At 37.9% G+C, this 18,277-nt stretch overlaps 1 protein-coding gene across 2 annotated transcripts; it reads right to left on the minus strand.

The window, feature by feature from the left end:
* On the minus strand, positions 1-18,075 carry LOC129880221 (conserved oligomeric Golgi complex subunit 7). Of its 2 annotated transcripts, none has more exons than XM_055954160.1 (10): positions 17,641-18,075; positions 14,195-14,284; positions 13,924-14,043; positions 13,731-13,832; positions 13,329-13,603; positions 3,293-3,438; positions 2,687-2,885; positions 1,355-1,985; positions 821-1,153; positions 1-486 (listed from the first exon to the last, which is right to left on the minus strand). In XM_055954160.1, the coding sequence occupies exons 1-10, from the start codon at positions 17,926-17,928 to the stop codon at positions 208-210; spliced, it is 2,463 nt and encodes an 820-aa protein (XP_055810135.1). In that variant the 5' UTR covers positions 17,929-18,075; the 3' UTR covers positions 1-207. The 2 variants fall into 2 exon arrangements, with proteins under 2 accessions (XP_055810135.1, XP_055810134.1); XM_055954159.1 differs by having other exon boundaries at positions 1,307-1,985; positions 17,641-18,074.
* Positions 18,076-18,277: the final 202 nt, after the last annotated feature.

An 18,277-nucleotide genomic window follows, 5' to 3' on the forward strand; every position in this document is an offset into this window, starting at 1 on the left:
TCCACGTATCTCTTTTGCTTATCTTTCACATATAACTTGAGAATGTACTTGTATAAAAAATTGTCAAGGACTAGAAAGTAAACACAATTGATATCTATGGAGAACGGAGAAAACTAAACTCTCTACAACAAATGGGTCTAGTGTTGTACTACTTCTGCAGCACAAGTCGAGATGCCTTCTAGCAATAACAGCATGACTAAGTAGTCATTATTCTAAACTGATACGTCGCATCTTGCAGATAAGGTTAGCAGTAGGAAGATCAAGCTGATTCCCTGAATCTGATTTTATAAGATCCTTGAGCTGATCTTTAGGTGTTGAAAAACATGTCTGGAATGTAGCAAGACATGTAGGAATTGGCATTGATAGAGCTGAAAGTACATTGCTTAGATACTCAATATCAACAGAAAGTTGTTGTGCTCCACGATCCGTTATATACTGGATCCCTCGAAGCTGTTCCATGTAAAGTGCGGTGGCACCTTCAGCAACCTTTTCAAAAACAAAAAGGGGCAAAGGAAAAATAGTCAGCTTATAATTGTGAGAAGAAATACAATAGGAGACACGGATTCCTAGAAAGAAAAAAGAAAGCACTCCGCACAAGTAGGTCCTAATCAAACTCCGCTTCTACATGTTGCCTCCGGGTATTTTCTTCTAAAGTTTATCCTAGTTTCAGGCTTTGCCATTCTAGAGATTTTTTATTGAGTACTATAAAAGAAGCAATGGTGTTGCTGACCAAGTAGAATAAAGCTCAGTTGATACCACAGATACTTGTAGGTAAATGCTCAACACTTGATCATAAAATATTTAACTAACACATATATACCTTGAACATCCATTCAGTTGCAAAGTACTGGGCCTCATCACCATTGGGATCGCTGTTGGAAATATTCTCTACAAGTGGCTCTAGCTGTTGGGGTAAAGTAAGGAGATATTCACCAACACCAGTCACATAAGACTGGGGGTATGCGCTGAAGGTTGGGAGGGGTCTTGCACTATGTTCTTCAATAGATGACCATATGGGCAGCCGTGACAAATCATTGAAGTGCTGCCGTATTTTTGATATGAGAACATCATAAACAAGCTCATTGACTGCGTCTGTGAAAGCTGTAACTCGTTTTGATGCTACTGGAAGTGCATGGAACCTGGGATCTTTAGACTGCAGAAGGCACAAAAAAGACTACGTCAATGTAAGATCAAATTTCCATTGTAAAGGATGCATTTAAGGAATAGAAAAAATGATAAAATTGCTAAGGAATTCAGAAAAAAGACGAACTTCCATATATGTGTAACTATTGTGGGAGCCACGGACCTGTTCCAATAAATTAAGAAGCTTCCGAGCCTTTTCAGGAATACCCACCAGTCTCACAGCTGCCACATCCAAGGCAGCCTTTCGAGCCACAGATAATTGCCCATTTCCATCATCATTGACTACATCTGGCTTGTTCTGATCAATACTTGACCCAAAAACTGAGAGAGAGAGGCTCGTACTCAACCTAGCAAGAGTAGCCTTGAGGGAAGCTTCAAAGACTGAAGATCTGCTGGTTAAACAATCAGCAACTGTGAGGATCTGCAGTGCACTTTGAACAAATGACCACTCCTCCTCACTTGATGTGAAGTCAACTCTACGTGCATTTGAAGTTGCTTCCCTTCTTTCTGCTCCTGTATCTTTTTTTGTACTAGTAGCATCCATATCCAGTCCACAAACAGCTCTCAATGATTTTATGTTCTCCTGCAAAGTGGAAATATACTGTAGCATGACATCATCCAGCACAAGAATTAACTCATCCACCTCAGAACCACCAGTAAAGTTGATGCATCTTTCAACTGCTGCTTCAAGAAGCAAAATGACTTGTGGAATTGACTCTTCCATCCTTCGTACAGTTTCACTAAGTTCAACTCCCTGGACTCCCACAAGAGTAACAGCAGCTCCTCTGAGATCAATTCCTGCAATCTCACCAGAGAGAACGGCACGCTCCATCTGTCCATACCTAGATCACAAATTTAGAAGCATTTAGGGTACGAATACTTGATACTGAAAAGCAGATGACCTTGCAATTACAATCTAGATCCTCCGATGACACCAGACAAAGTACTTGAAAAACATCCTCAACAGTCTAACAAAACCACCCAATGCTACCTTTACATGTACATAGTCAACACGTCTGATCATCCCAGGATGATAATATTTAAGCAGGAAACCTCAAGTTAATTGACCTACAAGTTGATACTTATTTATTACAACCAGCTCCAGCTATGCTTCCTCTAGCATAAAGGTCAAGGATGTGAGAGAGAAAACAGAGTGATGTAATATAGCATATCACAAGATACTAAGTAGTCATTATTCCTAAAAACACTTGCAGAAAAGAAATGAAAGAAGCGTCAACTGACCAATATTGCTACCCTCATCAAAAGCACTAAATTTTTGCAACTCAATCACCTAGAAGAGAACGAACCTCTCCAATTCAATAATCCAAGACTTGAAAGGACTAAGGCTATATATACAACTTACATAATGATGGCACTCAACTCAATCACTCCACATAAATGCATTTCAATCAAATAAAAGACCTTCGCGTGAGAGTAAGTGTACTGCTCCTCAAAAGGAAGCACCAAGAAAAGTGAATAGAGAAAATGTGAATTTGAGAAGTCAAAGGGGATAAACAAGAATATTTGCTTTTTGTATGCTTACCGCCTTTTGAAAGATTCATAAGGAAGGTACACTGCCTTCAGAGCATCCAAAAAAACTTGAGGATCAGCATCCGAAAACAGGTGTTGAATGTTCCTAGCAAAGCTCCCTGTTGTATTATGAAGTTCAATTAGGGCTTCCAAATGTTTAGTCTGAATCTTGGCACCTTTTGGCAAATCTCCATTTGAGATGTCAATTATACCTGAAATTCAATGCAAAATCTGAGGCAGAATGAATGGAAAACATCCAAGAACTTTGTTATCCAAGTATAGCGATAGTGACATCCAAAAAAAAAGGGAAATTAGAGCTGAATCTTTCCATGCATAAAGTGGTGATAGTGGCATCCAAATGGTTGATTTGCACGCTCAAAACTTCAGTTTCAATCCTCCATGTATATAACTACTTTAAGCCATTTATATGCTTGTGAACTAGTTGGACACCGATTCTTCAGAATGTTTGATGAAACAGAGAAGGCAGCATCATAACAGAAAGATCAGAAAACATGATAAACTTACGTTAGATGAAACTACATGCAACTGTGCAAGAGAACAAGAAGTTTATGTTTAGTTCATGGCTCTCAAAAACACCTAAAGAATAATAAAACCTCACCTTTGGCCAAGGCTTTTGTCTCAGGCACGGCATCCCCAGTGGCAAGGTTGATCTGTGATGCAAAGCTCACACCAATAGTTGACATTGTTTCAATTAGTAGGTTTGGTACAAGAGTTCTGTATTCTTCTGGAAAGGCAAACAGACACCTGCACCAAAAAAAATCTATTGTTCACTAGAGGAACATTAAATGGAGATATCATAGGTTGTCTCCTCTTTCTCTTTTATATTTTCTTGACCTTTTTTTTTTGAGGGGGAAGGAGTTTGGGTGGTAAAGGGAGTGTTTGGGTTATAAAGCAAGAGGTTGGTATTGTATCAAAGACATTTTCCTCATAAATCGAGACTAGCAAAGTTAGAAGAATCCCTATCCTCCTCTTTTTTACCTTTTTAGAATGTGTCAAACATAATATCTTTTGTATTTTAATTTCTTCATGAACTGTTTTCCAGCATGTAATCAGTTGGAAAGGTGTAAAACTGCAGTTGAAACACCAGCCAGGTTGCTTCACCAGTAACATTTTGCTTTTGGTTTCCCACCCAGTGTCCGGCTTTCTGTTTTGGTGCCCAGCTAATCCGGACTTGCACCGGAAAGTTGTACTTTGGGGGTAACCGCTCCCTAGCAATGGCAATTTAATCTCCAGGGCTGGAAACCGGGACCTCTGGTTTGGACGATTGCCTCCTTATTTCTTTTTGGGTACTACGAAGAAAAAAATCTAAGCAGAGAACCTTCTAATAGAATTGAGAATTCCATGCATATTGTCAAGCACGTCACTTGTTTGTTTTCAATTTTAGGCGTGAGAAAACAAAAAGGTCCTTTGTCCAAATATATGTGGCATAGTTTTCTTTTTAATTCATCCCAAAAAGAATGTCACAGTTTTATATTATAGAAATAATTTGACTTAAAATTCTCATTTAAACTTTAATGAGATTATTTTTAGCCACGCAAATGTCTGTGTGAGAAATATAGAAAAAAAATATTATTGAATTGTGTATCTACATTATTACACAGAGACCCTATTTATAGACACTATAATACAATCTTTTACCATGTAGGATACTATTTACTATTTCTATTCCTATTACTATTCATATTCCTATTCTAAGTAGGATTGTATATACCGATTCCTATTCTAACACTCCCCCTCAAGCTAGTGCATACAAGTCATATGTACCTAGCTTGTTACAAATGTAATTAATACGAGGACCGATGAGGAGCTTGGTGAGATATCTGCAAGTTGATCACTCGACTTCATAAAATTGACAGTCAATGTCAATGTGCTCAGTCTTCTCATGAAATACTGAATTTGATGCATAATGCCAGTCAATCTCAATGTGGGTTTTCATGACGTAAGTCAGTGGAAGCAAACGGGCAATCGGCTGCCTAATTGGTCTTCGCATGAAATACTGGATTTGATGCATAATATCGATATAACCGAGTGATAAATTCCTGAATTGCATTGTTGAACATCCCAAACCAAGCTTGAGAAGACTGTTTCAGACTATAAAGTGAAGTGACTTACACATTTGACATACAAGGCCACCAGACTCCTCCTAAGTAACAAAACTAGGTGGTTGCTCCATCTAGGTTTTTTCACAATGCAGTGGTCACCGAAAAGTGCTCAAAATCTAATATAAAATATATTGTTCGTCTTGGAATCAATAGATGAGTAGGTCTTAAACAAAAAAGTCACCGTAAAACTAGCCAGAACATGCTCATGCACTAAATCATTATATTTAATGGCTGAAAGTGGTCACAAAATGAGAAATAAAATTATATGGGTACGGTCGGAATGATGGCACGACCCTATTGGAAAATAAAAATTATCTGGGTAGGGTCGGAATGATGGTACGATCCTATACAAATAAGAAAGTAGTCATAGAAAAAATGATACGGTGCTACGCAAATCGGATATGAAAACGTTGTCACCGAAAAAATGACACGGTGCTACACAAATCAATATGAGAAAGTAGTCATCGAAATGATGCACGGTGCTACACAAATAGATATGAAAAAATAGTCACCAAAAAAATATACGGTGACCCAGACTTTTGCTAACATAATCATTGGCCAGACGTGCGGCATATATGAGTAATAGCCGCCCGCCGGCAGTGGAAGCTCTTTAATTCTCTACCAATATCATAGAGGCTCTAATACCATATGAGAAATATAGGAAAAAAATATTATTGAATTATGTATCTACATTATTACACAAAGATCTTATTTATAGACACTAAAAAAAAGGGCAGCCCGGTGCACTAAAGCTCCCGCTATGCGCAGGGTCCGGGGAAGGGCCCGACCACAAGGGTCTATTGTACGCAGCCTTACCTTGCATTTCTGCTAAAGGCTGTTTCCAAGGATTGAACCCGTGACCTCCTGGTCACATGGCAGCAACTTTACCAGTTACTCCAAGGCTCCCCTTCAATTTATAGACACTATAATACAATCATTTACCATGTAGCATACTATTTACTATTTCTATTCCTATTACTATTCATATTTCTATTCTAAGTAGAATTGTAAATACCTATTCCAATTCTAAGTAGGATTGTACATACCTCTTCCTATTCTAACAGTCTGAGGCTTCTTTTACCCCATAAGTTTCAAAAGTCTTTCTTTGTTTCTTTAACTGCGCACGGTCAAACTGTGCTACATAAATTGGAACAAAGGGAGTACTATGTTGCATTAATAGTTGATTCTACTTTTGGGTGTGAAGCTAGTCATAGTTATTTCTAGGTGTACCAATAAATTATTTTGATTTATCAAAATATACTATGAATGCAGACAACAATATATGGATAAATATGAATCAAATATTGAAATATATGAAGTAAAAGTCACTAAGGCTTGAACACATACAAAGCACATATTTTGGAGTCCTGAAGTAAAAGTAATGTCAAATAAGTGAGTTTCAACTTCCTGATTCAGATACAAAGATGTCCTTTTATGTTTCTTATCCAAATTTGGTACTAATCTCTTACACTAAAACATTAATTTCCTATTCCTAGTCAATAACATATACATCGATAATGATTTATTTATTTATTACGATTTCACATATCAATTCTCCACGTGTATATCTAGTGCCTGCCACTTCAAGATACCATGAGCAATGAGAAGCACACCTAAGCACTTTCATGACTGCAATGAAGTGCCACTTAAGTGAATTGAAGCTCCCAACCTGCAATGCACCTAAACTTCAGTACTTAGGAGCGCTTGGTGCCTCAAGGAAGCCTTCAAAAACATTGTCTAGATTGTGGTGCAAGCAACAACTTGCTTATGCTCCCCTTCCCCCTCAACCACCAACCCAACCAGAAAAAGAAGAAATAGCAATTTATTTAGATTCTTCTACATTTGAGTAGGGATTACAAATGATTGTTATACACACTGTGGTATGTGCCACGGTGTATGTTATTTGTAGACAATGTAGTACTGATAGACAAGACTCCCAACGTAGTTAACACTAAGTTGGAGGTTTGGAGACAGACCTTAGAGTCTAAAGGGTTCAAATTGAGCAAGACCAAAATAGAATATTTATATTGCAAGTTCAGTGACGCGTCGCATGAGGGTGGGATGGAAGTGAATCTGGATACACAAGGCATCCCCAAGAGAGATAATTTCAAGTATCTTGAAATGGAGACTCAACGATGATGTCACACATTATATTAGTGCAGGGTGGTGAAATAGAGGCTCGCCCGAGGGGTCCTATGTGATAAAAATGTACCACCAAAACTTAAAGGAAGGTTCTATAGAATAATGGCTAGGTCGACTTGTTATATGGATTAGAGTGTTGACCAGTTAAAAACTCGCATGTCCAAAAGATGAGAGTGGAAAAATGAGGATGTTGAGGTGGATGTGTGGTCATACTAGGAGAGATAAGATTAACAATGAAAATATCCGGGACAAGTGGGAATGGTCTTCGTGGTGGACAAGATGAGGGAAGCAAGACTAAGATAGTTCGAACATGTGAAGAGGAGGTGCGCAGAGGCCCCAGCAAGGAGATGTAAAAGGTTGGCCATAGTAGGTTTTAAGAGAGGTAGAGATAGGCCGAAGAAGTATTGGGGAGAGGTGATTAGACAAGACATGGCGCAACTCCAACTTTCTGAGGACGTGACCTTAGATAGGAAGTTATGGAGGTCGCAGATTAGGGTAGAAGGTTAGTAGGTAGTTGAGGATTGTCCCACTAGCAGAATAGATTGGTGCAATGTATCTATTTCCCGATTTTTAGTTTTTTACCAGTAGTAGTAGCATTTGTCTTGTAGTTGGCTTATCTTACAACCTTTGTTATTCCACATTATTTACTGTGATGTTATCACATTAGTTGGTTATGGTTGTTGACCATCTTTGGAATGTTATATTATGTTTTCCTTACTATTTTCTATGTCCTCTTTACTTCTTTATTGTTCTATTAGTTGCTCTGATGTTCGGTACTCGAGCCGAAGGTCTTTCGAAAACAACCTCTCTACCTCCTCGAGGTAATAGTAAGGTCTGCGTACACTCTACCCTCCCCAAACTTTGCTTTTAAGACTAAATTGGGTTTGTTGTTGTTTGTATGTGTAGATATATATAAGTTCATAATTTATGCTATGTTTTTGGGAGAAAAATCATAATTAGTTGCACTGGTGGTAACAAAATATGATTATGGCTGAAAAAAGGTGTACTTCTTGCTATAAGGTTTTGCAGTTCTACATAAGGAGTTCTGTTGGCCATTGGACTTTAGAGATTCTATGGTAGCCTCTTCTAATTCATTCGTTACACCAGTCACCTGAAGCAGCAACAACATACCTAGTGTAATCCCACAAATGGAGTCTAGAGAGGGTAGAGTCAATGCAGACTTTACTCCTACCTTGGAAGGTAGAGAGACTATTTCCAATAGACCCTTGTCTCAAGGAAAAGCATATCAAAGCAAATCGAAAAAGAATTAACAGAAGTGAAGAAATCATGGCAAAATACTATAGAAAGCATGAAAAGGGATTCTGGAAAAAGAGCAACAATAATTATAATAAAATAGTGCGATAATCGAAGTACAAGAGACCGTAGATAGAAAAAGAAATTGAAGGACAAGAACAACAAAAGAAATAGTATGACTACCAGTATGGAAGGATAAGCAAGACAATGCTCTACTACCAACAAATCTTCTACCCTAATCCATATCCTCCACAACACCCTATCCAAGGTGATGTCCTCGGTAAGCTACGATTGCATCATGTCCTGTCTAATCATCTCTCGTATACTTATTTGACCTACCTCTACTTTTTCTGAAATCATCCATAGCCAATATCTCACACCTCTGCACTAGGGCATTCGTGTATCTCCTCTTCACATGTTTGAACCATGTCAGTCTCACTTCCCACATCTTTCTACTAAAGTCACTCCTACCTTGTCTTGAATATCTTCATTTTTCATCCTATCTCTCCTTGAATGCCTACACATCCACCGCAACAACTTCATTTCTACAACTTTCATCTTCTAAACTTGAGAGTTTTGACTGGTCAATACTTCACCCTATACAACATAGTTGATCTAACCACCACTTTGTAGAACTAGCTTTTAAATTTTGGTGACACCTTATCACACAATACTTTGAATGTCAGCCTTCATTTCATCCATCCTACACCAATACGATGAGTGACATCATCATCAATATCCTCGTTCCTTGGATAACAGACCTAAGATACTTGAAATTTCCTTTCCTTTGGATGGCATGTGCATTAAGATTCACTTCCACGTCAGCCTCAAAAATTGTCACTAAACCTGTATTCCAAGTAATCTGCTATGATGTAACGTGCAATCGTCCCAAAGCAACAGGATGTATGGTATAGGGCCCTCTATTTTATCTCCTCTAAAGTCCTTTATGAATTTCGAGTGGGGAATGGAGTTGTGGCTTATTCGACGCTCTATATAATTCATTCTCGGGCATAGTTGTTCATGAAAGGTATCATAGAGCATCTGTCAGCGGCGGGAGTCTTACATCCGAGCGAGAGGTCAGACCAATCTCATCCATCCTGGTCTGATTCGAACAGATCTTGTTGAATGAATTGATCCATTGTTGTATGCCCTATTTCTTAGTCAATTTATTCCTACTCGGACCCGCAGTACTTCCTTTGACTAATCTTGAGATATAGTGGAAAGATTTTTTATGGTGGAGAGTGGGGAGTGAAAAGACCAATGCAGCAACTAAAGACTGCATGAATCGGAATCCACTGGGGGAGTGAAAAGACCAATGCAGCAACGAAGGACTGCATGAATCGAAATCCACTCATTAAGACAGAAGACCAAGAAAGAAAGACTACACGTTCGAACACTAGTTGATCTTAGCTTAGCGTGCTAGCCGCTGCTTCATTTCGTATAGTGATAACGCTTTCTGTTTCGTAGCGCTTGTCTAGGTTTTACTCAACCTAAACCCTTTAGACTCTTGGGTTTATCTCCAGACCTTTCGCTTAGCGTTAACTCCGCCGCGGGTCTCGTTAATCAAAACTATCACTTGGATTCTCCGCATCAATTCATCTATCAACACGACAAACAAAACAGGCTAAGAGTTGATCCCTGGTGCAGCCCTATCATAACTGGAAAGTGCTCTGAATCTACCCCATTGTCCTCACACGAGTCTTGGCTCCACCCTACATGTCCTTGATCATCGTCTTGTACGCCATAATTACTCCTCTAGCCTCCAAGAATCTCCGTAAGACATCCCTTGGGACTTCGTCGTATGCTTTTTCTAGGTCAATGAACACCATGTGTAGGTCCTTTCTCTCCTTACATTGCTCACCAGTCTCCTAACAAGATGGATGACTATTGTAGTTAAGCTCCCCGACATGAATCCGATTTAGTTCTCGAAAATAGATACACCCCTACTAACCGTATCTCTACTACCCTTTCTTAAACTTTCATAGTGTGGCTTAAAAGCTTGTTACCCCTATAATTGTTGCAACTCTAAATGTCGCCCTTATTCTTGTACAACAGAATCATTGTACTCCACCTCCAATCCTCCAGCATTTTTGTCGTCTTAAAAACTACATTAAGTAGTCTAGTAAGCCACTCCATACCTGCCATGCCTACGTTCTTTGAAAATTCCACTGGATCTCATCTTGCCCGGTCGCTCTTCCCCTGCACATCCTACAAATAACACCTTAAACCTTATCAACCTTTATACACCTACAATACCCAAAATTGTCATGCCTTTCTAAGTGCTCCAAATCCTCAACACGGTGTCTCTGTCCCCCTTTTCATTCAAGAGTTTACAGAAATACGACTACCATCTTTGTTTAATAAGTGTCTCCTCCAACAGTACTTTGTCGTCTTGTCCTTAATGCACTTCACTTGATCCAGTTCACGTTCCCTCTTCTCTCTCGCCTTGGCAAGCTTGTTCAACTTTTTATCCCCGTCTTTGCCTCTAATTCTACATACAAGTGTTCAAAAGATGTTTTTGCCACCATCACTACTAGCTTTGCCTCTTTTCGCGCCATCTTATCCCTCTCCCTATATGTCCACTTTTTCTCATCGTCCGTACTATCCACCAACTTTGCATACGCCATCTTACATGCCTCTACCTTTCCTTGAATAATCCATTCCGCCACCAATCCTCTCAATGTTCATCCAATCTACCTCTTGAGACCCCAACACCTCTCTTGCTGCTTCCCGAATGCAACTTGCATTCCTACCTCACATATTGTTTGCATTCTCACTACTTCCCCAAGCCATCAACTTCTCCCCTATCTCTTGAGCACTAACCATAGTTAAGTTGTCCTATTTGATCCTTGGTCGGTCAACCACAACCCTCTTCTTTTTCCCTCTAATCTCCAAATCTATCTTTAAGAGCTTATGTTGGGTCGTAAGACTCACTCTGGATAACCCTTGCAGTCTTTGCAGAAATCTTTATCATCCTTCTTAAAGTGAAACAAATAGTCTATTTGTGTCTTAACCACCGTACTACAAAAAGTTACCAAGTACTACTCCTTTAAGAAACTCAAAGTGGCTACCACCAACCCAAAAGCTCTTGTGAAATCTAAAAGTGAGACCCCTTCATTCCTGCCTCTGAAACCAAAACCTCCATGCACACAAGGCAAACCCATGTTATAGATTTCGAGGGCTCGAGCACCCATCGACCTCAACGTGAATTGTGTATATTGAGACAAAAATTTGTAAAACTGCTATAGTGAACTGTTGCGCACCCACAAACAAAAATGTTTGATGGGTGCTTTGGTTTTGAGGTAAAAAAAATTGTACATATCACATGAGAAGCGAGGGATCAAATCTCAGTTGAAGCTATTCTTTTTTCCAAAAAGTTGGCTGCTACTTCATGTGATATAACACGATTCTTCTTTTTTCGTTCTTTTCAAGTTTGACCTTTTGCTAATCCTTTTTTTTGAGTTTATTTGTTTCACTTCTTCCATTTACTATATCTCATTCATTAGGAATTTTTTGTTCAGCTTTCAGCAAAACTTTGAAGAATAAGTTGTGCAATTATATTAAAGACGTGAGCACTCCACGACTTAAAAATTCTAGATCCGCCACTATCGTCATAGCCCTTCGAATTTGACCCGATGTTTACATTGAAATCTCCTCGTATGAAAACTTCTCAATGTGCAGTATACCTCCCACCACCCCATCCAAATCATACCAAAAAGGCTTCTTGTCGTCCTAGCCTAAGTTATAAGGCTTCTAGAAGCCCATGCTACCTTGGAAGTAGCTATATCGACATCTTATGTTGTTGATTATAACCACTCAATGCCCTCAAACTCTCCCACAAACCTAATTAACCACTTAGTTCTCGACATATTAACCTGAAAAACCAATATAAACCCTTTAAAAGTGACAAAATAAGAATTGCGAAAAGAAGTCTCAATTCCATTCAACATTATACTCACATCATATTGTTCAAAGAAAGTGATGAGATGATTCCAAAGTTTCTCTCTGAATAAATCCTGAGTGGGGCATAAAGATTTTATGATTGCATGTAAGTTTCGTTTTAACAACTTGGATCAGGTATTATACTTAAATGCCAGTCAATTCGTCTCTCCTATAATCCTTAACTTCGAAAAGGCTTTTTATGGTTACCAAGTGTTCACTACTTTCTCGTGCTTTGACCCTGGTTTATGTCTTTCCTTTTTCTTTCTGCTAACCAATTTGGAATAGTAGCAACCTAATCTAAATCTTAACTAATCCAAAAGAAAAAATAGTAGTAACCTAATCTGCAGTCTAACACCCACAGGTTGCATGTAGTCTTTGACCTTACTTTTCCTTTGTAATAAAGAGGAGATAGATTTACAGGAGATAAAATAGAGATCACCTAAGGAAGAGACAAGAAAAAAGAAAGAAAAAAGAACATGCAATGGAAATGAAGCCACGAAAGAAATTAGAAAGATCGAGCAGTATTTTTTTCCATTTCATGCTCTTTCTTTCTACACCTCCAACTATGATCGGGTAGCCTGCTATAGCCCAAAAACATCAGTGTCCAATAATCTACCCACCAATGTTAGAGCGGATAGACTCGCACTGAGTTTATAAAAGCATTTCAACCCTGAGACCTCCAGGTTCTTACTCCCATGCCTAAACCCACCCAACAACTCCTTTTGGGACGTTTATCCATTTCATTCTTCTGATAGTGATCTTTTCCATTCCTTGGTTTTACTCGTATGAGAAGTTGAGAACCGATATCTAGATGTAAGTCTAGCATACAAGCATTCTTAATCAGTAACCTCAATTAAGACAAATTAAAAAAATTGAAAACAAGAGAGCATATGACTTCCAATGTCTCGGAGGAAAACAAAGTAGATTTTTTCTTTCTTTTTTGATAACCAAAAATCCCAAGTGAGTTAGCTGGCCCAACATTAGTTGGTCCACAGTTCAAAACTCTGGAGAATATAGCTTCCCCCTCTACCCTGCTTCACTTAAATTCCAGGCAACTAGTCAGTGGCAGGATTCTAACTCGTGACATGCACCCCATTCTCACGTCTCACATTGTGTCTTTCCACTGAACCAAAGCCCTAGGTGCAAAACTAAGTAGAATTATCTAAGAAAAAGCTGCAGAAAAGTTATTCATACCACTTCCACTCCTGTTCAAGATAAAGCAACAATTCATCGTAGAAATTAGTCAGCCAACTTGAGAATGATATCATGGACGGTTGAAAATCATGAGAATTTGAAGGTCTATCTATTTCACTTTTCTCATTTGCAACTTTATTAGCCTGCTGCCTCAAGTCAAAATCTTCCCAAAGCCGCTTTATTGGCTTGAGGTGGACCATGGTGTAGTGCAGCTCTAACGACTTGAATCGCCCAATTCTCAGTAGAATCGCACGCATTTCTTGGGCAACATCAACCTACGAAATAGCAACGAGGGTTTTTTACAGTTTCCTTACTAGTTCATGGTGGAAGAAGGCATTCATTTGAAAACATAAATATAACCTTTAGAAAAGGATTACAAAGGAAAAAAAGAGCTAAAGTCACCTTTCGATTGCTTAGAGCATCTGTTAGTCGAGGTTGGACCACTGAGTCTAGTCTATCTTCTAAAACTTCAAGTTGCCTCCTAATATTGGCAAATTCAGCAACCTGAAAATTGCAGGAGACTTAATAAAGCAAGAACACTGCCCATGCCACACACATTGGCATGTTACGTAAAAACAAGCAAGTCGAAACCCACCTCTCCAACGGCAGACAAGCAGTGCCTCATATTAGCCAGAGTTTCTGCAGCTCGTGGAAGGTCACCACTAGCAAATACTTCCTCCACTGTTGAGCTTAATTGAGTTAAACCAGCGGCATCCTTCAAACAAGAAAATTCAAGTATTTAGAGGTCCCAAAAACAAAAAATTAGCAGGAAACTGCAATAACTGCTGGTGTAGCCTTTAAATACAGGGAATGTTTTTATCAATAGTTATGATTTAGGTTAAACATTACTTCAACAAAAGTATTACCTGCAATGTCTCATATGCAGCTTCCATTCTCCGCTTGACAGTATCAACTTTTGCTAGTGTAGCTACAGATTCAGCAGATGATCCCTCAGCCTGCAAAGGAATCAAAATTGTGAGAGAGGGAGTGTGTCATTGCTTTAATTTCTGTGAAGCCACATTATAAATTCTACAGAGCACACCCACTTCTATCTGGTAAAACCCACGATTATTGGAGAGGGAAGATACATGCCAACTTTAATTTGACAATAAATTACTCTACCGGCAATGTTATATGGTAATGAATGTAGGCGCTAAAGTATCCATAAGCGTCACAAAGATGTGGATGCTAAGATCGACGTGCGGCTATACAAGATTAGATAAGATAAAAGATGACCCCTAAAAGGTTCAAGTAGTATGCATTGAGGCAAAAATGAGAGAGGTTTGATAGCATTCATGGTGGCATATCTCCATAAGGACTTGAGTGAAGCTTTGGAAGTTGATGAGATACAACACAAGGCTATTAGGCTTAAATGGGAAATCAACAAGATGTTTATCATGGAAGAAGAGCCCAAGAATGATAGGAAGGGGCGAAGTGCTAGATGTATTTCATGGTCCAACTGAGTCCAAGAGGCAGAGGATTAGGAGCAACATGGAGTAGGGCTATGCAAAGCCAAATCGAAAAAAAGTTATTGGTGTATTGATAATGGGTTATTGGTTTAGCAATTTCGGAAACAGTTTTGATTTTTTTTATATTTGTTCTTAACGGTTTGAGGTTTTTTCTTAATGGGTTAACCGATAACCCGATAGTAAATTAATAAATTATATTTATACAATTCGGTATATAAAATCCTTGACTTATGGGTTGTTTGGTTTGAAGACAAGTTATGCTAAGATTAGTTATGTTGGAATTAGTTATATTGTGATTAGTTAAGCCAGAATTAGTTATCTTGGTATTATTTCTTAGTGAATGTTTGGTTTGTTGTATTAAAAATAATATGCATCGCATAATTTCTAAGAATAAGTTATTTGTTTACAAAAATTCCCTCTAAGTGTAAAGGATGTGAAAAGTGATGTATAAAAAGGGTTTGAGGGGGTATTTTTGTCATTTTAAATATTTATCCAGGGATGAGTTATCCCAGGATTATTATTTCACTCAAAAGCAGGGATAACTTATCTCAGTACTAATTATTAATCTTGGAATAAGTTATTCCAAACTCTGTAATTAAACAAGAGATCAAGGGGTACTAAAAATTTATCCCAAGATTATCACCATTTATCCATCACACCAAACAGGTCCTTAGGGTTTAGTTTCATATCATTTCTGACTGTCTCAAAACTCTCGATTATTCTATAAGGAGTCGGTATTTGCTTGAGCAAGATGCAACTTATTAACTCATATGCCTGGTTCTATAATGAACCCAATAACCGATGAGTCGAATTAAACAACTTCAAAACCGAACCAAACCGACCAATACGCAGCCCTAACATGGAGCTCAAGAGTAGCGCAAAAGAGAGCTGAAATTTCTACCCAAAGTGGGATGATTTGCACACCCAACATGGGAAGATTTAAACGCCCCAAAGGGCTGATTTACATGCAAGTTCATGTGTGTTTTGGTGCAAAAATTAGTGACTCATTCCCTTACTTGGTCAGGTAGTTTTTGGAAGAAGTGTGACATTAATTTTACATGTTTAAGAGTTCTCTAGTTCAAAGTATTCTAGTTAGGTTTTACTATTTACTATGTACTATGTACTATTTCCGTAAGAATAGTATTTGGGATAGGGTTGTCAAAAATTCCACTATATATAGGGGTGGATTAGTTCGTTTTTAAACCAACATATATCAATATTATTGAAAGTTCGTCTTATGACTTATCTTGCAACCTCACTGGAATGATTTCTTTAAGAGTTAAGATTAGTTTTGTGCTTGATATCTATGGTGCTTATTAGAACTAATTGGAGAAGGTAATTTGTCCTATACTAATTATTGTCTTTAATTATTCAATTAGGGGTCTAGATTACTTTCATCTACGTTCTTAAATTGAATCTGCTAGTATATATGATTAGCCTTAATCCCCTAATTAGGTTTAATACAAATCAATTAGGGTTCTTAGACATTATGTTTGAGATTTGGGGATTTATTTCTCTAATTTCGTCTATTTTATTTTTCTAGTCTTTAGTCTTCGTATTCTTCACTTCTGCATTATTTTCTTGCTTTTCTTTCAAGTAACCTGATTCTTCTTAAAGTCACTTGAGATGGTTCGGTCATGTCTTGCATCGAACTTCAGATGCACCGACACGTAGGTATGAGAATATGTTAACCGAAGTGTTATAAGGGGACAAGGTAGACCTGAAATTACATGGAAGGAAGTTGTCTTGAAAGACTTACAATTTCTTGAAATCGATAAAGGCTTAGCTAAATAGGATACAATGGAAGAAAAAGATTTATATAGGTAATATCAACTAGTTAGGAATATGTTTTAGTCATGTTAGTGCGTTTATTTAGTTCTGATGCTTTTCTAGGAGTATACTAGTCTTATCATAAATTTATATGCCAGTAAAGATATAGAGAACTAATATTATTATTTTATACTGTAATTTATATAATTCGATGTAGGATTGATATTAGGTCTAGGCGTGTCTTTTTAGTTGTGATGGATGCTATTGCCTTTGGATTATCACTTTATTTTTCTATTGTTATCATTATTGTTCTTGTCTTGTGAAATTTGCATCGCGTTTCGTTTTAGCTATTGTGCTATATATATTGTTTCTCTCTCTTATTTGGGGCTGATACTTTTGAGCCGAGTATCTTTCGAAAACAGCCTCTCTATCTCAATCTCAATGAAGTAGTGGTAAGGTCTATGTACATCCTATCCTACCCTCCCCAGACCCCACTTGTGATGTTGTTGTTGTTTTGTTATTTATATAATTAGCTTTCATTTTACTTTTACTTTTTTATGATTAAGGCATGAGATGAGTTCAATTGGAGAAACATGCTCAGTGAGAATTTATATAGCGGATCCCAACTAGTTGGGGACTGAGACATAGTAGTAGTTGTTGTTATTGTTGTTTATATGCTCCCAAATAATTTGATAATTGCTTAAGCATATTGAGTTAAACACATCTGCTCTTATACACTTCCGTCCTAGTTTCTTTCTTTCTAAACATTGAGGATTTATAGAGGCAACCCCAACTAGTTTGGGGTTGAGATGTAGCAGTTACTTAAGAGGGTTGTTCACTTTGTCCATGTAGATATGATCCTACTCAGTTTGGAATAGCATAAAACATTTTCCGTTCATCTTTGAACTACATTCTCATAATACCACGCCTATAATTGAATACTTGTAAATTCTCAGATAAATTCACCAAAGAAGAAAAGAAGAAGAAGAAGAACACTGAAATGTTTCACATCTTCACTACAGTAACAATGAAATAAAAGAAAATGTAAATGTAGGGAGGAAAAGAGATCGTACTTTTTTAAGCTTTAGGAGGATGGCAGATAGAGAGGAGCGAAGGGCGAGAGCATCGTCGCGAAGGCGGATGACATCCCGAGTGGCGCGGGGGACACGGAGGAGTGCGGCGGCGCTTTGCTCCTCAAGGGATGCGGCGATCTCTTCGGACACCATCTGAAGCTTCATTTCCAGATCCATCAGGTGTTTATCCAGTGGATCCTGTGGATGTCGTGACTGGCACGCTGAGTTTATCCATTTTTTGGGGTCGAATTTCTCATCGGAGAAGGAACTCAGATCCACCATCATCATTACAGAACTACTGATATTGCCTTTGCTTCTTTACCCCTTTATTTTCTTCTACTCCATTAGAGGGAAAAGAGAGCTCTTCAAACACCGCATTTAGTTGGGACCTGTTTGGAAAGCAAATTGGGATTTGATGCAATTGGATTCAATTTCAATTTCAACTTGATATTTCACATTTCTAAGTTTTTTATTTTTTACTTAGATTTGATATATTATTTTTTTGTCAAATATTTTAATATTTTTATAATATTAATATAATTAGTATTTCACATTGTAAGTCATTATATTATTTATTTATTCATAATGTTCATAAAAATTTTGTATCGTTAATTTTTATGATTAAATTAATTAAAAT

The sequence above is a fragment of the Solanum dulcamara genome, chromosome 2 (genome assembly GCF_947179165.1).
Source record: "Solanum dulcamara chromosome 2, daSolDulc1.2, whole genome shotgun sequence".
NCBI lineage: Eukaryota > Viridiplantae > Streptophyta > Magnoliopsida > Solanales > Solanaceae > Solanum > Solanum dulcamara.